The 24,112-nt window shown below is 43.7% G+C and overlaps 1 protein-coding gene across 1 annotated transcript in view; it reads right to left on the reverse strand.

The window, feature by feature from the left end:
- Positions 1-5,449: 5,449 nt before the first annotated feature.
- The window catches only part of PTGFRN (prostaglandin F2 receptor inhibitor), a 96,780-nt gene continuing 78,117 nt past the window's right edge, over positions 5,450-24,112 (reverse strand). Inside the window, exons 7-9 of the mRNA XM_023734880.1 lie at positions 17,558-17,665; positions 10,678-10,983; positions 5,450-9,154 (exon numbers count right to left, since the gene is read on the reverse strand). Coding sequence (XP_023590648.1) covers positions 8,988-9,154; positions 10,678-10,983; positions 17,558-17,665 — 581 coding nt within the window. The 3' untranslated portion in view covers positions 5,450-8,987. The remainder of the gene's footprint in view (positions 9,155-10,677; positions 10,984-17,557; positions 17,666-24,112) is intronic.

The raw sequence follows: 24,112 nt of genomic DNA on the forward strand, positions 1-24,112 counted from the left end.
CCCAAAATGTGTGTCAACTTAGCTAATCCATGATTCCCAGTATTATGTGATTGTCCACCATTTTGTCATCTGATGTGATTTTCCTATGTATTATAAATCCTACCTCTATGATGTTAATGAGGTAGGATTAGCGGCAAGTATGTTGATGAGGCAGGACTCAATCTACAAGATTAGGTTTTTGACTTAAGTCAATCTATTTTGAGATATAAAAGAGAGAAGCAAGCAGAGAGACATGGGGACCTCATACCACCAAGAAGCAAGAGCCAGAATAGTGTGTCCTTTGGACCCCGGGTCCCTGTGCTGAGAAGCTCCTCAATCTGGGGAGATTGATGACAAAGACCTTCCCCCAGAGTCAACAGAGAGAGAGAGAAAGTCTTCCCTGGAGCTGGCACTCTGAATTCCGACTTCTAGCCTCCTAGACTGTGAGAGAATAAATTTCTCTTTGTTAAAGCCATCCACTTGTGGGATTTCTGTTATAGCAGCACTAGATAACTAAGACACCCTGTATCCATGAAATCCATACAACCAAGTACATGATATATAACGTCTCATTCCTGGCTGTTGCCAAAGTATATTTTTTCTCTATTTTAGTGGCACCATTAATGCCAGAATTTAACATTGGCAGGGTAAGTCACTTCTTTTCTGGAGGGAAAAAAAGAAGTTTTCTGTTGTCAAGGAAAACAAAAAAGAAGAAGAAAGAATAAACAGAGCCAGCAAGAGAGACAGTTATTCTATCACCTTGGGAATCACTGCATTGCAACTGTATCAGTTGAAAGGAATGTAGAAAATGTAGTTCCTGATTCAAATGCAAGGAGAGGGCAGTACTGGAAACAGCAACCCAGGAATGTACTAAAGGAACAATTTTGCTTCACTGCTTGGAAAATGGATGAGAAGAGATGCTTTTTTTTTTTTCAGGCTTGAATCATAGAAATTGCAGGTATTGTGGCCGCCTATCACAAGAATTCAGGTCCAAAAAATACTTAAATAGGGACCTTGTACATATCAGGCTCTGTGTAAAGCACTTTTGCTTACACAATTTTATGGAATTACTCATATCGTTATGTAGTAGGTATTACCAATCCCATTTTACCGATAAGAAAACTGAGGCCAGGGGATCAACTAATATATCCAAGATCAGATGGCTAAAAAATGGCTCGATTCTGAGCCTGCCTTCTTACTTTTGGTCAGTGCTCTTTCCACTACACCTTCTGGTTTGCCACTCATGATTTTCAGAAGACAGAGGGTATGAGGGATAGTGACTGGCTGGGCGGGTGGGAGGGGGGACACCCGTGGGGTCAGCAAGAAGCAGGTCATTATTTTGCTCCTTTCCCCACTTAAGGTCTTACAACAGAGGTCAAATTTATTGATCTCTTGATACTTACTACACAGGTCCTGGTCTAGTCACCATGTAGAAAGCCCTGGGGCTAAGACTCAGATCCAGATGTACAGAACACCAGGTAGTCACACTGCAGGAAAGGACCACAACAATTGCAGCCAACTCCCTCACATAACAAAGGAAGAAACTGAGGCCCTGAGTAGGGAAATAACTTGGCCCCTGTGATGGAGAACGACACCAGGGTCTCAGCTCATAGTCCCTATGCTCTTACTTCCCATCTGCCTGGCTTTACCAGATGACAATTGGTTAACGAAGGCTGAAGAGGTTTTCGAGGTAGATGACAGTGTCTCTTCTTTACAGAGGGGAAAAGCATGAACTGGATTTCTAAGGGTAGAGGCAAAGGCCAGGGCGTGGGGGTGGGGAAGATCAGGAGTAGAGGATGGGGAATAGGGGATATGTTTGACTACCTGGTAGCAGAAGAGAATGAGCAACAGATGGGATTCCTGGGCCATCTCCTGTTTTATGTGAATACTTCTTTGAAAGGGGCTATTCCTTAAATTTCCTACCATGGATTAACTGCCAACCAACAGAATAGGCCCTGAAGCGGGGGAGGAAGGAGAAGACGAACAGAAAGCCCCCTTTACCTGGGCTCTAGATCCCTGCTATCTCCTTAGAAACAGGTATCGAGTCACTGCTTGCTCAGCCTGTAGAAGCTCAAAGGTCTCCTAGCTTACTGAATAAAACCAAAACACCAAATCCATTGCTGACTCATAGTGACCCCATGTGTTACAGAGTAAAAATGCTCCATAAGGTTTTCTTGGCTGTACTCTTTACAGAAGTAGACCACCAGGCCTTTCTTCTGTGGCACCACTGGGTGGGTTTGAACCACCACCCTTTGGATTAGTAGTCAAGTGTAAACCACTTGTGTCACCTAGGGACCTCTATCCTACTAAATAGCCTTCTTTTCAACCTAGTTTCCAATCACCTTTCCTTCCCTCCCCTCCTCGGGTACCTGACAGAGTTCCCTGGTGCTCTGTATTCTATTTGATTTCCTAACTGCTCACAGGCACTTGAGCCCCCTGAAATCTGGGTTGGCTCCAATCCACTCAAACTTCCAAGGTCATAAACAGCACCCTGCTCAGTCCTTACTTGACTTGGCCTGTGGCATCTGGTATGGCTGGACTCTGATAAACCTGCTGGAATTCTTTCCTTCCTCCTCTGATAGCACTCCAGGATTTTCTGTTTCCCCATCGGAAGTTCCTTCTCAGTCTCCGCCTCACTGGATCCTCTTCCTGAGCTACATTGTGGCCTTCTCTAGGCTCTGTCTTCAGCCCTTCTCTCTTCACACTGCTGCCTCTCATCCCCCAGCTACATACTGATAATCACAAACAGATCTCCAACCCTAACTTCTCCCTGAAGTTCCACACTAATTCCACTTGAATGTCCCTCAGGGAACTCAAACTTGAGTTGAAAACTGAAATCATTTTTTCTCTTTCACTGGTATTGTCCATCGTGGTAGAGTGCATCAATATCCACTTAGCCCCACGACGGGCCTCGGTGCTCCAATCCAGTTATAAAGTCCTGTCAGTTCTTCCTAAAATCTTTTGTGAGTTCAGTCTATCTGCTGCCGTCACAATTCAGGGCTGCCGTCACAATTCAGGGCTGCCGTCACAATTGAGGGCCTCAATTTTTCACCTGGACTAATGCAGTTCCATTGATCTTCCAGCCTTGTCCCCCACCCCAAGCCTGCTGCCAGAACAATCTAAGATGCAAGTATATAGCCATTCACTGTCCTGCTTAAAGCTCTTCAATGGTAACCCAAATATTTCTAGAGGATCAAGTCCAAGCTCCGTGACATGACCTTTGTGAGCTGGCCCTTGCGAACTCTACCGTCACCCTGCCCTTTGACTTACAGCCTCCAGGAGTACGGAACCACTTGTATTTCTCTGATCATTTCTTACTATTGCTTCCCTCTTTAACTTTGCAAATGCTAGCTCTTTGCTTAGAATCTTGCCCCATTCCCCACCTGGTAAATGCCTTGTCATCTTAAAGCCTCAGAATCTGGGTTTGCCTCTCTTATGTGAAACCTTTCCTGACACCTTGAACTCAGTTCATCACCCCCTCCTCTGTGCTATGCAGTGTGCTTGAACTGACCTCTAAAGTTTTACTTAGAAAGGAATTCTTTACCTACCTCTAAGGTCATACATTTCAAAAGGGCAGTGTCCAGTTTTTTGCTAATCTTTCTATCTATGCAACAAAAATTCATTGATGCCTAAAATATCCAGGCACTGTGGTTGGTGCAGTGATTTAAACCCTGCACAGGCTTTGGAGTCAGAAAGATTTGGGTTCATTTTGAGCAAATCCTTTATGTCTCAATATTCTCACCTAAAAGAATGGGAACAATAATAGCAGAAACCCTCTTATCTGAGATAATTAGGGCTGTTAGTTGATCACTTAATAGAAAATGTCAGGTAAAGTAGGGAATCATAAAAAGACCCATGTGCATCTTACACATTTGATTTTCACTTAAGCCATAGATATGTACCTTCATTCACCAATCTCTTCACCTAGACCCAGGTCTTTCCTTTGCATGTGGGTCTGCTGCCTGGAGTTTCCTACCACTTTTCTTGTGTAAACCAAACCTATAATGTCTTCTCTACAGCTCCCAGGTTTGATTTCTTTAAAAAGGTATAAGAACTTAAAAGCGTTTGTAAAGTCAGCCAAGTGCAGAATCTGTCCATGTTTTTAAATTTTTTTTCTCCCTCTATCTTTACAGTTGTCTTGTCTGTACCTAAATTGATAACATTAAAAAAAAAAATTTGCCCCATTGAGTCTTTCTAGAGAATTCATCTTAGTTTTCATTGACACCTTTATTTGGCACTCATATCTCATTGGTTTACATAACATTCAATTAATTTATGTAAGCCTAGTAACAAGTACTAATGACATAAACAGGTTGAAGAATAAACAGAACAGAGAGGACTCGGGTGAGCATCACCTCCATGGGTAGTGCAGAGCCACCCAGGTGCACCAGAGTAGTTGATGAGCCCCAAGCAGTGACTGTGCCATGCACAGTGGTCTGTGAGTTAAAGGAAATGGAGTGGTGCTATGTGTGGATGGCCCAGCTGTGTGGAGAACAGCTAGGAGAGTTCCTGCTGTGGGCACCTCAGGATGACTTGAAGGTTGAGAAAACATCTATGAGGCACTCAACCCAGTACCTGCCCATTGTGAGAATTCCAACGTCAGTTAATGTCACTATTAGGCATGGGGGCCACAGTGGGGAGCGGTCCCTGCCCTCAGAGCATCTCTCAGGGGAGCCTCACCTTGCCTAGAAGACAGAAAAGGCTTCCTGGGACCTGAAAGGTAAGTATGATAGGTGGAAAGAGGGCTGGGTGTAAAGAGGATTCTAGGCAGTGTGTGCCACGGCCCACAAGTGAGTTAAGTGGCAGCTTCTCCCATGCTTGGCACAATGCCTGGGGCACACAGTCAGTGTGCAAACAAGTTTTTGTTTTGTTTTCAATTTACAATGAGGCAGGGAAGGGGTCAGTGATAGGTAGGGCATTGCTAAAAACCAACTCTGACAACAACAGTTTCTTATGTGAGTAGAATCCCCCCGTTTCAATGAGAAGTATGCAAGAATGGGTCATTTCTGACAGTAGAGCATTAACTGTGCATTCGTAACTCCAAGTACCTTCTGGATGCCAGGAACAGCGCCAATCACTGGAGAATGTTAGTGACTAGGTCCCAGCCGCAGCCCTTGAAGAGCCCTCAACGTGAAGTGGTCCCTGCCCAGGACACAGAAGATAACACAAATGAAGCCAACAGGAGAGTCAGGGGGAGGCCAACCAAGGCCCTGCGGCTGCTCCAGCGGCCAGCAGTCAGGCTCCCGCTGCTCCCTCCTGCTCAGCGCTGCTGACACAGTGGCCTGGGGAAGAGGACTTGTTTGGATATTACAGGGGCTGGCACCTCTTGGGCTGGTTTGGCTCCAGACTGGGTCATGAGTCAGAAAAGCTGTTCTGTCCCAGTCACAATCCGGTCACAGCACTGGGTGTTTGTTTCCTCATCTGCAGAGAGAAACACTATCAAGCTTCTCTCTTTCCTGAGAGGGGACCTATAAGGTCATGAGAATTCAGCAAAAGAATGCAACACCTTCCAGAAGCAACAGGATCCTAGACCTCATCTTTCTGTTTGGTGGGAATCTTAACCTCGATCCCCATTAAATTCATTTCTTCTCTTATCTTTAGTGGTTTTACTGGATTCAGAGAGATCAGAAGGTGCTTAAGCTGCAACCAAAATTCAGCCACTGACCCTCATGAAATTTAAATTAAACTTCCTTTAATGAAATAAAAAACAAATGGTGCATTGCATAATATTCGTGGTCACAGTATAAAACAATACAATTAGTTCATATAACATTGGCTATAGACAAAAATACACAAGACCTTTTCTTTTGTCTACGTAAAATTCTGCAGATCCGTATGTGCCACGCTAAAAAAGGAAGAAAGTCAACTTTTTTTCTCCTAGTGATCTGCACGCCATATTCATTTCTGAGAATTTGGTCAAACAGTGGAGGAGAACTTACCCAAATCCTAGTTCCCTTCTTCCTCTGTTGTCATCAGTGAAGCTTAAAAAAAAAATTTTCTGAAAGTAGCAAGTTGTGGAGTATTGCTTAGTATCCTTGCCAGAAAGGCTCAGTCTTTGGCTCACAGATGTCAGTGACAGAAATCATGGCTGCAGGCAGTCTGCAAAGCAAGAAGCAAGAGCCACAAAGGAAAACAGACAGGGGTCTGGGCAGGGGGCCTCCTTGACCAGGATTATAGAAAAAGCGGGTGGGGAGGAGGGAGAAAAGCACACGTATTTCAATAAGCTTCTAAATTAAGATTTAAATCCAGTTGGTGAGTCAGAGTCCCACCATCCTACAAAAAAATCTGAAAAGTCGTTTAAAAAAAAAGGCAGTTTACATTTTCCTTTTTTTTAGAAAAGTGAAGTGTATGTAAACATCATAAAGTAAACAATTTAAAGTAATTTTGAGGCTTCTACGTGAACATAGCTTAGGCTCTTTCTGGGGATGATTTTTATGTTTGGGGGGAAAAAAAAACCCAAATGTTTATTTTTGTTTTGCTAAGAAGTGCAATTTCATCCAGGTGAATCATGGCGGGGCCCTTCTTTCCTTCCCACCAGTGCTTCTGGCACAATGACCATCCAGAAGAGCACTGTGGGGATCCCTATTTGGTACAGCAAAAGGGTGTATCTCACAGTTTAAAAAGACACACATTCCAGGCAAATTGATTTCCCTGTAAAGAACCAGACTCTGGGTGCAACGCCCTGGGATATCTCTCCCTATCTCCAGGTGACTGGCAGTTTGCTCGGCCCAGTGGACCTACAGTGGGATGGGGAGTGGGTTGGGGTGGGGATCACTGCCCTAATTCCAGCTCTGAACTGCAGTATCAGTTTAAAAGGAAAAGGTACACCATGTGAGCACATCACTTTTACCACCACCGAATGTCTGGTATAACCCAGTCCATGGTGTTACCTACAGTTGGGGCCACCTGGTCCTGTCCAAAGCTAAGTACCGTTTTCTTCTGCTATAAAGGGCCTGCACCACAACGATCCTGAATCTTCTTTTAATAAGATGCACTGGTTGTTACTAAGCCAGCACTTGTTTACGTTTGTTCTCACTTTAACTCCCATTTGTGCAATAATCTGTGACCCATCTCCTCTGAATTAGCAGTCAGGAAATGATGTGTGGGAAATATCAAAATCCAGTACTACTAGGACCTACCTCCTCCTCTTCCTCTACTCACTCTCCCTCTGGTGAGGCACATCTGCTGCCCATTTCCCCATCACAGACTCCGGACCTGGAATTCACTGGCACTGCTATTGTTAGCACAGAATCTAGAATTTCTACGTGAGTGGTCGCCACAGTGGGCAACACCAAAAGAGAAAACTCAGCGGCAATCTGCCTTACAAAGGTGACTCGGTGATACGTGCAGAACTGACTGTGGGCAGCAGAGTGAGGAGAGCAGAGGGGAGGATGGTGAACCAGGGGAGTGAGGCTCATGTGGCCAATGTGACAAAGAGCCGCATGTGAATGGCCATCATTTTGCATTATTTTATTGCTCATAACCAACGAATCTTTTTCCCCTTTGGAAGACAGAGCAGTGTTAGATCCTTCACAGCCAGGATCAAAGCACAGAGGACTGAAATGTAGGGCACGAGTCACCAGCGAGTCTCAGAAAACCCCACTGGGATGCTTCCCAAAAGCCAGCGCTGTGCAGGGGGACCACTTTTAAAGCCGGGGACATGTAAGAGCTCCTTCTGCTCACTGTCCTATCCCTGATAGGAGCAGTCGGGTAGAACATATTGCTCTCAAACTGACTTTGTAGGCTGTTCATATGACAATAAACTGCTAGGTTTCATTCATGTTCCTAATAGGAAAGCCAACATATCACAAAATACACCCTTTCTCACTAATCCCCTGCAGGGTGTCTTAAAAAGACTTGAAGGACTGAAAAGGTCATAGGAAATGTGTGGTTCTTCTATGCAATTTCTGATTCCTTAAAGTCAGTCTTGCAAGCAGCAATTTGCCTTCATGTTAAGGAGCCCAAGCAGCACAGAAAGGACGGTGGGTATCTGTGGGAGCTCCTGGAAGTCCCTTGATGATCTATGTCTTTGCCTCCCAGAAAGGGCAGAAGAGGGGAACGGAGTTGGTTGGTATCTTCACCCTAACATGCCCCCAACACCACTGCATGAGCTGCAAAAATCTAACTTCCCAGGATCCCTCTTCTGCGTTCCCTGGGGGCCCCTGAGGCACAGGAACCTCAGAACTATGGGAGTGAATGTCTGTTCCTTTCCTGGTCCCCAACCTCCTCCTCCTTGCAGAACTTCTCACTACCCTGGACAGAGGTGGCTGTGTATTTTTCTTCGTATTCATTCTTAAGGCTAAGGTGGCAAGATAAGGTGCTCGGTGGAGAGCCAGATTCTAGATTCCAGGGCCGCCATTTCAGCACTCTCGCATAAAACAAATACAAAAGAAACAGGAAGGGGGCAGAGGAGCAAAGTAAATGCATTTGGGCTCAATAAGAAGTTACATACTGCATGTTTAGATTTCAAATATAGTCTAAACCCCTGAAAATAGGGGCGGGGCAGGGTTGTATAAGCCACAAACTAGCTTTCAACGTAGGTCTGGGTTGTCTCTAAGCCCAGGTAGAGGGTCGCATCTAGCAGCTCTCTCTGAGCAGGTGGCGTCCCCAGTTCTCACTCCAGACCAAGAACTCTGAATGCCGTCACCCCTCCCTCACCACAACCCCTCGCAACACAAAGATATAAACACGCAGAAGTCAGAGGATCTATAAACCAGTAGGAGAAAAAAATTAGACAAAGGTTAACCATTAAAAAGCCGCAGCTGGGAAAACACACACTCAACTGTTATATAAGAAAGTGCCGTGGGAAGAAGAGCTGTGTGCTGGTAAACATGTCCGCGCTCAGTACTTGACATGCAGAAAAGAGAGAGCGCCAAGTCCCACCTGAGATTAGAGAGGACTGGTTTTGAATGTAACACACTTCACTTTAAAATATCACTGTCCTCTTCTCGCCCAAATTGCTCCTAGAACGTCCCGTCCCTTGCTTATTCCCGTTCGCAGGCGCCAGCCTAGTCCATCTCCATTGACATGAGACGGCGGCGCTCGCGCCTCGTCTCCTGGACCTCCTTCTTACAACACCAGTGGGAGCTGCAGTAGCCGATGAGGCAAGACAGGAGCCCGATGATAGTGGACAGACCGATGCCGATCAGCAGGGGGTACTTGAAGGCGTTCAACACTGGGAGGGGGAGATCAAAGGGGAAGCCAGGTCAGTGACATTATGGATGTGGCCTCCGGGTAGAGACCCTCCCCGCTGGATGGGATCTTCCCAAGGGACTAGGTGTCATTCACCCTGTATTCTGTGCCTAGCACAGCTCTTGAGATAGGAGCGGCTCATCCGTATCTATTGAAAAAATGAGCAAATGTTTCCCCACCCAGTTCTTTGGAGGATTAAAAAACAGAAAAAAGATCTCATGTGATGCTTTTGAATGTCAACTTGCTTTTTAGGGTTTTGGCTGGAGATTGACTTTTAAAAGTCAGGATAAGGGCACCACACATTCAGCGGCAGATGTATCCTTAAAAAAACTGTGCATAAATCAATTATAGGCATCAAATAACTGAAGTGTACTAGGAGAGCTATTTCAAGTAACACTATAGTAAATTATCGAGTGATGTGAATAATTACTCCCTTACTTGTTTGGTAAATCTGGGTTTTCATATGGAGTGGCTTCAAGCAAGGAATTTCTAAGATGCAAAGATGGTGTAAATGATGAAGTTTCAGAAACTCACCAACATCATCTAGATCCCACAAGCCCAAAATCCTATCTCCCATCCTCCATAACTGCCAGCGTCTCTTGGGTGGACGTCGGGCATTGTACAAGCTGCTTTACATTTAGTATGGTTTAATTTTCACAATAGCCCCATGAGAGATTATTATTTTCATTTTATAAGAGAGGAAACTAAGACTCAGAAAGGCTCAGTGAGCTGCAGAAGAGCTGGGGTTCCAATCCAGGCTTCCCCCAAACTGACCTATTGTGAAGGAAGCAAATTCAAGAGGCTTCTACTAATCCTTGGAGGCATCTGGAGTTTATTTTCTGCATGGAGTTATTTCAATTAACATTTACTTTCTGAAGCTTTTTGAACAAAGAGTTGCTTCTTGTTCACCAAGGAACCATCGTCCCCACTCTCTGAAATGCTCATGGGGCAGAAGGATGGGAAGGAGACCTTCAGACATCCAGTTAGGTTGACTTTAGCGGTCTGTGTAGGTTAATAAGGCAGGGGGTTCACTCTCTCATTTGGGGGTTCTATGAAATATCCACTCCATTAAAGGACAAGCCTCTTTTTTCTAAGAAGCAAAAACAATAGGAGGGTAACAGTAGTAGGCACTCATTCTACAGCCTCACCTGAAGACCTGAACCCCATCTCTTAACTTTGCTCTCCACCCTTGCCTGGCCAAATCCACACCAACCCTAGGATACAATAAAGTGTGTTTGCATAGAATTCATGGAAGAGGTGAGGAGGCATCAACAATGTTTCCAATACGTCTTGGCAATCATTTCCCAGTGGAGCCAAGAGAGCACAATGCCAAAGCTGTGAGAACAGCAAGAGCTGCTTGTGCTCTTTCTGGGTACAGGCCCAGGACGGGTCTAGACAGAAAGCAGGACCTCAAACGGTGGAAACCTGGATTCTATTAGCTGCACCACAGCATGGAGAGAAGACATTCTGCAAACACTGAGAGAAATATTTGTGTGTCATTCTTACCATCCATCTTCACAGTTATAAAGATGGGCTTGGAGTGAATCTCTGCCTCCTTCTGCCAGGAACCTGTTGGTGACTTCACCCATGGAGTCACGGAACAATAGTAGTTGCCAAAGTCTTGGTCCTCAGAGCCATGCACTTGCAGCAGGAATTCCAGCACACCCACCCGCTCCAGGCTGAGGTCGCTCTTCCAGTCCCTCTCAGCAGTGTTCACAATCCCCTTCCGGTCCAGGGAAGACAGGAAAACAGGAGCCTTGTCCAGGACGAAGGAGTGCACCACAAACCAGGACACATCAAAGGCCATGTCATCTGTAAATGACCAAATGCAAAACCCTGGGCTCAGTACAATGGGCACACATAATAACAGCTAACGCGTACACAGCTGTCTTGGAAGAAGTACAGCCAGAATGCTCTTTAGAAGCAAGGATGGCGAGACTTCATCTCATGTACTTGGACATGTTATCAGGAGGAAGCAGTCCCCGCAAAAAAGGCACCATGCTCGGTAAAGTAGAGGGTCAGCGAGAAAGAGGAAGACGCTCCACGAGATGGACAGACACAGTGGTTGCAACAATGGGCTCAAACATAGCAACGATTGTGAGGATGGTGCAGGACCAGGCAGTATTTCATTCTGTTGTACACAGGGTCGCTATGAGTCAGAACCAACTCGATAGCACCTAACAACATAGGCTGGCACTGTTCTACCTGCCTTACAAGTTACCATTCTGTTACTACTTAACATTCTGACCCATGGTGACCCCATGTGTGACAGAGTAAAACTTTGCTCCATAGGGTTTCCAATGGCTGATTTTTCAGAAGTAGATTGCCAAGCCTTTCTTCTGAGGCACCTCTGAATGGATCCGAACCCCTAACCTTCTGGTTAGTAGCCAAGCGCTTAACCATCTGCGCCACCCAGGGACTCCTCTACCTGCCTTAAAACAAATAAACAAAAAAAACATTGCTGTCTAGTCGATTCCGACTCATAGCTACCTGCCTCGGGTCTCATTTAATCCTCAGAACAACCCTATGATAAAGGTACTATTATTAGTCCCACCCCATGGTGAGATTAAATGCCTTGCTCAAGGTCACACAGCTCAGAGGTGGCAAAGTGTAAGGCTTAACCCAGGAGCCTAGCTCAGAGTCCATCCTCCTAACCACTTTACTGCCACCAACCACCCAGGCTAAGGAATCACGGGAAGAAGCGTCAGAGCCAAAATATTTCTCCTACAGATAATGCAATATGTAAAACTAATATGTGGTGACTTCACACGTTCTGTCTCTCAAAGAAAGCAGGGTCCTTTGACATTTCAGGCAGAAAAACTCAAGGCTGGAAGGACGCTAAAGTCACAGAGAACAAAGTGTACATAAAACGGATCGCACAAAATTTAAAGTTGTAAATAGTTTAGATTTTAATGTTAACTGTGATTTTTTATCCCCTGCAGAAGTGCTTAAGTTCAAAACAAGAGGAAAAAAAGCATCAAGCTGAGAAAATTAAACACTATTTAACAGTCCCAGAGAGTAATGCTGCCGAATTGTAAACTACTCTGCAAAATTAAGGTTCCTACAGCCTCAAAGAAATTAATATGGGCATAAGAGGAAGAAGACTTTGGCAAGAGTGTAATTCTCTTGGAATGTGGAAACAGAGCACACAGCACAAGCCCTTGACCTCTTCTCCTTCCTGGTACCAGCTGCTATCAGCTGTGTCAGCTCTGAGATATAGCCAGCAGTGAAGACAGTACTACAAGGCCCAAAATGTTGTTTTATCCTCAATTCACCTGACAAGGCTTTTTATATACATATCCAGTAACACGATTTTTATTAAACAAAAACTAACATTTATTCATTCAGTAAAAGGCAAATAAATTAGTTTCAGATGCTTACATTAATTAAAAAGGAATGAAAACGAAACTCAAAAGCAAGAGTTTTCTATTCTAGCAAAATTACCCAAATGCTCCTTTTCCAACTCACTGTGAAAACTGTAAGGGCCACAGGCAAATTTCACCACCACCTACAAGAGGACAGCTCTCTACTCTGATGCTCAAAACATCTTCGTTTTCTCCCCATCAACCCCCAGCACACAGCGTTTGATCTGTACTACTGTGGCACTTGAGCATAACATTTCACTCTTCCTGGTATGTAAGTCATCTCTTGCCGAGAAAACAAACTTGCTTGAGGGCAGAGGGGGTGGCAGGAGGTACCCAGATCGCTCTCATGTAGTCAGTGAAAACTAACCCAGTGCTACTGTCACCTGTAAGCATGGGGGTGGTTAGTGAAAAATCTCAACTGTGTTCTCCATCCCTTCTGCCTAGATGCTAACCTCTGATCCCCACTGTGACTTCAGTGCCATAAAACCAGTTGACATCAAGTCTATTCCCACTGATGGTGCCCCAATATGTGTACGAATAGAATTTTGTTCCATAGGGTTTTCAATGGTTGACTTTTCAGAAGTAGATCACCAGGGCTTTCCTCCAAGGCACCTCTAAGAAAGGTGGCCAGGTCTACTGCAAATGAGCCAAGGATGACCTCTGAGTATTAGCCCTAAGTTGCTTACTTCTTCATAACAGGCTGGGTCCATTAGCCCAAAAATCCTGCCAGAGTAAAACTCAAATTTTTACACATCCAGTTGTTTTTTAAAATAGCCCAATTAAGCATATTTTTAAGAGCCTGCCTGCTTTACATACCCCAAGAAACTGCCCCCAATGTCTGCTAGCCCAAGATAGTTAGAAGGACCCCAAGCTGTGCTGTGTTTTAGAGTTCTCTGACCCAGGGACTCCCACCTTGCTGCAGAGGAACATCGCCTAGCAACATGTAAGTCCCCTCCCTCCTTTCCTCTCCCCCGGGGGTTCCCTTCTGGTGGCTCCCTCCACTGCTTGCCTCTGGAGAGTCTCATGTAGTAGGGGACTGTCCCTGCTGTAATGCTTCGGCTCCAATAGCCTGTTGTGTGACACTGCTATCTCATGGCCCTATCTTTTTCCTTGATTGGTCTCAAACTCCCTCAAACTCACTACACTAAGTTCCAAAGCCAAACTGCTGGGCTAGAATCCCAGCACCACCACCTACTAGCCAGGTGGCTGGGTGAGTCATTGAAGTTCACTGTGACTTAGTTTCTTCCCCTGTAAAATGAAAGTTTAACAACTGTACCCATGATTAATCATGTTTATCAAATGTTTAGAATAGCAGCTGGGATGTAGTAAGTGCTCAATAAATGTTGTCTGCCATAAACATCACTATCGCCATATTTCAATATACAGGCCTTCTGTAAGAGAGATGCTGCTAACAGGAAGGGCATTATGTCCTGCAGTAGTTAATGTCTGGTGCCCCACCCATACCAGCTAGTGCACCCAGCCCCCGCTGCGGGTAGGTGTTGGCTGCTAAAGCTCTTACACCTGTACCCTTCCCTAGAGGATTGCCCTTCGCTACAGAAGCCATCTCTTGGAGGGTATGAAATACCCTCAAGTCCCAGTCACTCAGCCTGCAGGCAATGACTGACTAATGTGGGGATATGAAAGCCCAGCCCCCCTGCCTGAAGGATGGACATACTCTGGTATAAATCATGCTCCAGAGCTCCCTGTGGGGAGTGAGACTTACTTTGAACTCGCATCTCTGCCTGGTTTCTTCCCTTGGCTTCTCCTGGTTCCCTCACTCCCTCATAGTTTTCTCCTGAGAGCGTTCCCTCAATTAATCACTTACACACTGTCTCTGGCTTTGTTTTTGGAGAACCTGACCTAAGACACCTCCTCAAACAGGCCATGATCCGCCTCACACCATCCCACCTTGGCACAGAAGTGCTTTGGCACTCAGCCCACTTATTCAACATGTCCTTTCAAAAAGAATTCCCTCACAGCCCAGAGGACGCATGAGGAAAAACTAATTTACAATTTGTGTTTAATTGTTCAGAATCTTCCACCCACACAGTCCAAGGGGGCAAAGTTCTGGAAAATTGTGATCCACAAGGTAATAGCCACCTATAGCTTCTGCAATTACTCTGAAGGAAAATACTTTTATATTGAGGGCACAACTGGTGACCCATTAATTTACTGAGAAAGAGCATTTAAAGGATTAATTTTTGTATATATCATAAATGAGCTTTAAGGATAAAAATGATATTACATTATTCCAACTTTTAAAAGAGATTTCCTCCCCCTTTCCCTGGGTGTCTCCTCTACATTCACCTTCATTTTCACTTCTGAATCCTACTTTGAGTCTTTAATCCTCCACATCTCAGGTATAGTAGCGGCAGCTCGTTCAAGACCTGGGGTCCTCATTTCTTACCCCCATGAATGAAGCTGACCAACTAAGTGTGTATGGATGTGTTTTTTCTTTTCGTTTTCTTGTATCTTCCCACAAACTTTTCTCCTTTTTCCTATCCTTAAAGCTCATCCTCTTTCTTCCTATTCTTCCTAGCTTGTCTTAGTCTTGAAGTTCCACTGAAACCTGTCCACCATGGGTTACCCTGCTGGTTGGTATTAGAAATATTGGTGGCATAGCTTCTAGCATCATAGTAACATGCAAGCCACCACAGTGCAACAAACTGACAGACTAAGAAGAAAGGCCTGGCAATACACTTCTGAAAATTAGCCAATGAAAACCCTATGGATCACAACAAAATATTGTCTGGTATAGTGCTGGAAGATAAATCCCCTAGGTTGGAAGGCACTCAAAATACACAGTGGCTGCAACAATAGACTCGGGCACACCAAGGACTGTGAAGATGGCACAGGACCAGGCAACGTTTGTTCTGTTGTACATGGGGTTGTCATGAGTTGGAGCCGACTCAACAGCAGCTAACAGCAACAAAAGCTCATCCATGTGCCCCTCTCTAAGAAAGCCAATTTTGGTATCAATCAACTAGTTCGGGGGTTGGCAAACTACAGCCCACAGGCCATGGCAAGCCTACTGCCTGTTTTGGTAAATAAAGTTTTATTAGAATATAGCCACGACCATTCATTTGTATGTTATCTACAGCTGCTTTCTCCTTACAATGGCAGAGTTGAGTTGCTGCCACAAAGACCTTATGGCCCACAAAGCCAAAAGTATTTATTGCCTCTACAGAAAAGATTTGCTGACCCCTGAACTAGCTGCCACCTGAACTTCCCAGTACTTGTGACCTTCAATTAGAGGTCGCACAGGAGCCAGACCTCAGGGGGTGGCCATCTAGGCCTCTGGTTCCAGGACACCAGCTATCCCCAGGCCCCTCCTCACAGTGCTCACTCTGGTTTCACTACAATTTACCCCACTTTGCTTCAAAACTTGCCTCTTAATGCAGAATAAAAACTGGCTTCGAGTTTCTTCCCCAGGGCCACACTTCCAGCAGTCTCCACAAGGAGCTTTGTTGAGCCTGCACAATGTGGTCATTTCAAGGTGCAAATCCTCAAGTAGCCATCGCTTTGCTTGTAATGGGGTAGGGTAGTGTCATGGATTGAATTATGTCCCCCCAAAAATGTGTGTATCAGTTTGGCTGGGCCATAATTCCCAGTATTGTATGGTTGCCCTCCATTTTGTGATGGTAATTTTATGTTAAAGAGGATTAGGGTGGGATTGTAACACCACCCTTACTCAGGTCACATCCCTGATACAATGTAAAGGGAGTTTACCTGGAGTGTGCCCTGTACCACCTCTTATCTTACAAGAGATAAAAGAAAAGGGAAGCAAGCAGAGAGTTGCGGACCTCACACCACCAAGAAAGCAGCACTGGGAGCAGAGCGCGTCCTTTGGACCTGGGGTCCCTGTGCCTGAGAAGCTCCTCAACGAGGGGAAGATTGAGGATAAGGACCTTCCTCCAGAGCCAACAAAGACAGAAAGCCTTCCCCTGGAGCTAATGCCCTAAATTTGGACTTCTAGCCTACTAGACTGTGAGAAAATAAATTTCTCTGTTAAAGCCATCCACTTGTGGGACTTCTGTTATAGCAGCACTAGATGACCAAGGTAGGTAGTAAGAGGAGAGTCTGGGTTCAAAGAGAAGGGCAGCCCCTAGAGGGTGAATTGGGTTCTCCATGTCTCAGTGGTTAAGAGCTTGGCGCTAACCAGAAGGTCGGCAGTTCAAATCTACCAGCTGCTGCTTGGAAACTCTACAGGGCAATTCTACTCATCCTACAGGGTCGCTATGAGTTGGAATCGACTCGATGGCAACAGGTTTTCTTTTATGGGGTCTTTAGGAAAGGGCAGAGGAGGGTCCAGTCCTGCCTAACAGAGGCACACTAAGTGCCCTTAATGTCCTTAAGAATGAGAGAGAGAGACACCAGCTGGCACTGAGGGAGGCCAAACAGGAAAGGTGTAACACTGATGGCCTCTCCACAACTCTTACCTGTCCTGTTAGCAACGCTAATACAGCTACGAAGAAACGATTTACAGAGATTTTCTAAGAATTCTAACTACAATAACACCCCCTGGTCACTTGCTACTCTTTTACTCTGCCCTGTACTTCTTCACAGTGTTTATCACTATTTGATATTATAGTGTATAGCAATCTATTTCTTGTCTGTCTCCCTAGTTTGCAAACTTCATGTGGGCAGACTTTAACCACTTTTTTCAGTCCTTTCTTCCCAGCATCTGGAATGGCATCTGTACATAGAAAGAGCTCAATAAATAAAAGACACAAGTAAAGGAGCTGGGCTCTGGCAGTGGGTTTCAAGCCAGCTTGAATCAGCCCCAAGGTGGTCCACTGATCACCTTGACAACTCAGACTCTTTTGGATGTGTTTCCAAATCATCTAAGAGATAGGTGCATCCATTCAACAAGTGCTTATTAAACCCCCACTGAATACAAAGCACTGAATGAGGCCATTTGGGGATAAACAGACAATCCAATCCCCGTCCTCTACATTTGTACAACACCATGGCGATGACAAAAAGCAACATGGGGTAAGAAAGATGATGGAGAGAAGTACCTGGATCCAGTGCTGCTCCTTCAGTGGTGATGATACAGAACAGTTTGATCAGATCTCCCCGGATGACCGATGGTGTGGCCGAATGCACAGAGGCATTAAATACAGGACCTGGAAGAAAGCCATGCTGTCCTCATTATTCTCTTTGATGGTTTTGTTCAATATTCCATTCTTGGCACTCTAATAGGCATCTAAATGTGGATCCTCTTCCTTGGAATGGGTCTAGAAACTCACAAAACAGTAGGTGTTCTATTTTTTCTTTTATTGAGAGAGACTTATGCATTAGGCACACCCAAATGAGCTCCATCTTAAGATTATAACCAAAATAATAACTTCTTAAAGAGTTATTTTTGCTTCTGGCTTTTCCTTTACCTCTTCTCTCATGATGACCAGTCTTATTTGAAGTCCCCCCTCCTCCCACTTCCCAGTACAGTGTTGGTTGTTTCTGGTTTAGTATGGTTCACTTCTAGGTCAAGGTGGCTTGGAGATTCAGAAGGATTGGCAATGAACCACGGATTCCTTTGGCTCTGATGGAAAGAATGGGGGCAGGTCGTTGCTGTTAAGAGGCTGAAATCTAGTAAGGACATAAACATGCCAATGATGACAACTATTTCTATAAAGTGTGGCGGGAACGCTGCAGGCACAGCTCATCTGCCCAGGGAGATCGAGGCATCCTGGGTATTCCTTTAAAAAACTACCCAGAGAGGATTTGTCCTGCACACCCTGACAATACCCCACCACACCCCAATATCCAGTTTACTTTTACATAAGACCCCTTTCCTTTTTTCCGAACACCAGAAGACCACACTAAGCTCTCAGTACCCTCTATCACTGCAAGGTGGAGGTGCTCCCCTCTAAGTTTTCAAGTTATAAGGCAATGAACATACAAGTGAGCAACAAAATATAAGCTATGAAGACTGAATGCATAAAGAAAACTTAGTGCTAGAATTTAACAGCATTTACCAGAGAGTCAATCTGATGCATCTGACTACAGGCATAAATATTATTGTGTTATTTGATTACTAGGCACAAAGAAGTGACTTAATAAATTAAAAGAAATATCCTTTCCATGGAAGGAATTTGTAGCTCTTATCTCCTCCCTAGGCAGAGGAAGGGGCTAGGTACTGCATTCTCCTTCTCCCCTCCTCTACCCCTCCTCCCCCCACCTCCTTGGCGCAAACAGTTATGTGCTTGACTACTAAACCATCTACTAAATGAAAGGCTGGCAGTTGGCGCTCACCCAGAGGCACCCTGGAAGACAGGCCTGGACATCTGATTCTGGAAGGTCAAGGCCTTGAAAACCCTGTGGAGCAGTTCTCCTCTGCACACGGAGGGCTACCATGAGTTAGAATCCACTCGATGGCAACTAACAACAACATGACTCCCTTTTAGTTGGCAATGTTCGATAGTTTTAAGCCAAGCTGATCCCTAAGTGCCCAATGTTTACCTTAACCCACTCCCTATTAGCTAGGAAGAGGCGACCTGAAAGAAGGTTCCAAAATATCAATGTTATGGGATACCCTTTGGGTTTCCTGGGAAGAAAAAGTAGATGGTCTTGAACATTGATTCTGAAACTCATAAGATTCTAAGAATACAGGTACTATGATCTCCTTAATCAGACTGCCAGTAAGAAAAGGCACTTTTTTTTTTAACATCCAGAAGAAATGTCTGATAGAAAGAGAGTAAAAGGTATGTAATTCAATGAGGCAAAGAATTGAAATGCCTGTATTTTCATTTCAACATCATGAGTAACCAGATGAATTCCCCAGATTGCTTTCCTAACACCAAGTATATATAAATAATTGGTATTTTTCTGGGAGAAAGGTGAAGGAGAAAAGTGAAGGACAGTAGTAGAATATGGGGTACTAGAGGTAATTAGGCAGGCCTGGGTGGGTGCTGCTGTGAGTTCTGATTAGCCAAAGAGCAGCAGGAGGGTTCTTAACTCTAAGGGGATAGAGAACATATCAGAATGGCCATCCCAGGAAATGGAGAAAGGATGAAAGCAAAGAGGACAAGGAAACTTCCCCTACTTCTGGACATCATCCCCTTCAATTAACTCAGCTCTCTGCCATGGCTCCCTCAGGTCCTTACCACCCTGGATTTGCTTCTGCCTATAACAATGACTGGAGCCTTGCTGGCACAGATGTTAAGAGCTCAGTTGCTAACCAAAAGGTCAGCAGTTCAAATCCATCAGCCACTCTTTGGAAACCCTATGGGGCAGCTCTACTCTGTCCTATACGGTTGCTATGAGTTGGAACCGACTCAACACAATTAACAATAACAACAATATAGCAGTGATTATGCCAGTTGCTCTGAGTTGGCTCTGTGATGACTACTGGGGGTACTTTATACCATACACAGCAACCTGTGAGTACAGGTTAGTAGCAACCATGGTGAGGAAAGGAGACCCCCCTCCCTTTTTTTTCTTTCTCTCTCTGACTAGGAATTTCATGGTAACAAATAGATCTAGACTAAGAGGCTTTCTTAAATTGTTCAGGCCCCTTCTAAGATAACTCAAAATGACAATACAGTAAGAAATCGTCATAATGGACTTATGCTTCTATTTACTTAATTTGAAATAGCAAAGAAAGACTTACCTAATCTGGACAAATTTTGCTTTCTTTTCTTTGTATTTCCAAACAAAACCCCAAATGCCTCCTAGGTCACAACTTACGGTTCTCATTTCCCCTATTGGCCACGGCTGTGGGGATCAACAGAGCATTTGTACTATGGCTCACAATGAAGACAAGGTCTGGGGAAAAAGGCCTGCATTGTGGCAAACTGTTCATAATGGTGCATTTCCTTCTAATGAAATCAACAGCTCACTGTTAATATGCGCCAGTATCCCAGGCTTAGAAATATTTTCATTATGGTCAATTTTTGTGGTAATGCTGCTTTTATGAGGAGATTTGTCTGATTAGCTTCAAAGATGACAGACGATGGCACGGAGAATTTAAGTGAACGGCCAGAGTCACTAGGGGTCCCTGGATTCCTAGTATGCACAGAGTACGCCACGATCCACTGAGCTTTTAAATACAAACATGGACAAAAACCATGTTCCAACCCCAACCAAAGACTGTTAACTGCAGTATTTTTGTGAAAGCAAAACAGTACAGGTCATCTACACGTCCATCAAAAGGGTAATGATTCCCCAAATTCTAGAACATAGTCATTAAAGTTGCTATTTACCTAGAATTTGCTATAACATGGAAAATGCTTACAATGTTCAAGGAGGAAAAGCAGGTCATAACATTGTATATACAGCCTGATCTCAAAGTCACAAAGAAAACATGGAAGGGAAAAATCCTAGGAACGAACAACACAAATGAAGGGTCTCTGGATTGTAAGATTATGGGGGATTCTCTTTTTTACCTTTCTACTTGACTAAATTTTCAAATTTTTTATATTAAGGGGAAAAAGCTTTATTGTTATTCTTTTAAAAGGACAAAATCACACTTCATCACATTTACCACACTTTCCCCTTGACACTTTGAGTCAGTAAACCATGACTCAGTGGGGCCCCTTGGGAAAAACGTCCTCAATACCAAGAGGAAAGAGCCCTGAAGTCAGGGGACAGGAAGATGGACACCTGGAAGAATCTTTTTGTTTTGTGTTATCTTAAGGTGCGCTGCTGACTTTTAGGAAGCGAAAGCTCTTCATTTCTGAGTCAGTGTTTACTGGGGGCTACTCAGGGCTACAGCATTGTGCTAGGCACTAGATTTCATGGCACCATCTCCTAATTAAGCAGCCCTGGTGGCAAAGTGGTTAAGAGCTTGGCTGCTAACCAAAAGGTCGGCAGTTCAAATCCACCAGTCACTTTTTGGAAACTCTATGGGGCAGTTCTACTCTGTCCTGCAAGGTTGCTATGAGTCAGAATCCACTGGAGGGCAACAGGTTTGACTTTGGTTTGGTTCTCCTAATTAATTAAAACGTGAACTTGCCATAACAACTTTGTGGATTAAATAAAATGAAAATCTTAGGCAGTCTATTCAACCTGGAAGCTACAGTGATTTTATCTGTTACGCTGAGACTTAAAGAATTGAGAAATAGATTCAATACCCATTCCTCACCGAGAAAAACATACAAAAAATTTTATGTCTCCCCTCTTCCACGTAACAGTTTAAAAGAAGCATCAAATAACAAATGTAAAACAAGATGGAACTGTCTCCTACAGACAGGAAAACAAATACACAAATAAAGGAATAAACCCACATGACCATCTCCGTCTCAAAAGACAGAAAAAGCATTTGACAAAATCCAGCACCTCTTCCTGATAAAAACACTCAACAAACTAGGAATGGAAGGGACCTTCCTTGTTAGAAGGGGCATCAGTGAAAAACCCAAAGATCAGGAACAAGACAAAGATGTCCACTTGCACCACTTCTATTCGATATTATACTGGAGATTCTAGCTAGGGCAATTAGGCAAGCAAAATTATTCCTATTAGCAGATGACATAATCTTTAATTAAAAAAATCCTAGGGATGCCTTGAGCATTGTGTTCTTTTAAGAACTATCTATATGGGATCAAAATGACAACAGCAACTCAAAAGATTAGATAGGAAACTTAGGCAGCAGTGAGCTTATGTTAGTGGGGGAGGAATTTGAAAAAGGAGGGTGACAATGGTTGCACAACTCGAAGAATGTAATCAGTATCACTGAAGTACACGTAGAGATTGTTGAATTCGTGTATGTTTTGCTATGTATATTCTCAATAACAAAAAATAAATTATATTAAAAAAAACCCATGGAATTCACAAAAAACGATTAGAACTAACGAACAAGTTCAGCAAAGTTGCAAAATACAAAATCAATAAATAAAAATCAAGTATATTTCTATTCGCTACCAATGAACAGTCTAAAAAATGAAATTAAGAAAACAACTGCACCTACAAGAGCATTAAAAGAGTAAAGTACTTAGGATAAATTTAACAAAATAAGTTCAAGATTTGTACACTGAAAATTACAAAACACCTCTGAAATAAATTAAAGATGTAAATAAATGGAAAGACATTAAATGTTCCTGGATTGGAAGACAATAGTATTAAGATGACAAAAAACAAAACATTGCCATTGAGTTGATTCTGACTCAAAGTGACCATATAGGGTCACTGCCCCAGAGGGTTTCCAAGGCTATAACCTTTAGGGAAGCAGACTGCCACATCCTTCTCCCGCAGAGTGGCTAGTGGGTTTGAACCACCAACCTTTTGGGTTGGCAGCCAAGTGCTTAACCACAGTGCCCCCAAGGCTCCTCCCCAAATTGATCTACAGAATGAACACAATCCCTATCAAAGTCCCCACTGTCTTTTTTGCAGAAATTGATAGGCAGATCCTAAAATTCACATGGAAATGCAAGGGATTTAGAGTAGCCAAAACAATCTTGAAAGAGAAATACAAAACTGGAAGACTCACACTTCCTGATTTCAAAACTTACTACAAAGCTACAGTAATCAAGACCATATGGTACTGGCATAAGGATAGATGTAGAGATCAATGGAATAGAATTGACATTCTAGAAACAAATCTTTACATTTATGGTCAAATGATTTTTGACAAGGGTGCCAACACAATTCAATGGCAGAAAGACTTCAATAAGTGGTGCTGGGACAACTGGATTTAAAAAAAAAACAAAAAAAACCTGTTGCTATCGAGTCGACTCTGACTCATAGTGACCCTACAGGACAGAGCAGAATTGCCCCACAGGGTTTCCAAGGAGCAGCTGGTGGATTCAAACCGCCAGCCTTTCGGTTAGCAGCCAAGCGCCTAACCAGTGCGCCACCAGGGGTCCGGGACAACTTTTTGAGTTAACATTTTGAGTTAATTTTTGTGTATAGTGTGAGGAAGGGATCTAATTTCATTCCAGTTGTCCCTGGATATCCACATGTAAAAGAATGAAATTGGATCCCTTCCTCATACAGTACACAAAAATTAACTCAAAATAGATCATGGCCCTAAATGTAGGAGCTAAAACTAAAACTCTCAGAAGAAAATACAGGCATAAATCTTCATAACCTTGGATTCAGGAAGATTTGACACTAAAACATAAGTGACTCAAGAAAAAAATAGATATATCGGATTCACCAAAATTTTAAAGGATACCATGAAGAAAGTGAAAAGACAACCCACAGGTGGGAGAAAGTATTTTCAAATCATATATCTGACAAGAGACTTATATCCAGACTGTTATGAAGAACCCTTAGAATTCAACGATAAAAAGACAACTCAATTTAAAACTGGGCAAAGGATCTGAATAGACATTTCCCCAGAGAAGATAATACAAATGACCAACAAGCACATGAAAAGATACTCAACATCGTTAGGGAAATAATACACGAAGGAAATGTAAATCAAAACTATAACGATATACTACATCACACCTACAAGGATGACTATAATCCAAAAGTAGGACAATAACTGGGGTTGGTGAGGATGTGGAGAAATTAGACCCTTATGCATTGTTAGTGGGAATGTAAAATGGTACACTCATTTCAGAAAACAGTTTAGGAGCTCCTCGAAAAGTGAAACAATGAGTTTCCGTATAAGTGAAGGAAGCCAGACA

Source organism: Trichechus manatus, unplaced genomic scaffold, assembly GCF_000243295.1.
Source record: "Trichechus manatus latirostris isolate Lorelei unplaced genomic scaffold, TriManLat1.0 scaffold00073, whole genome shotgun sequence".
Classification (NCBI taxonomy): domain Eukaryota; kingdom Metazoa; phylum Chordata; class Mammalia; order Sirenia; family Trichechidae; genus Trichechus; species Trichechus manatus.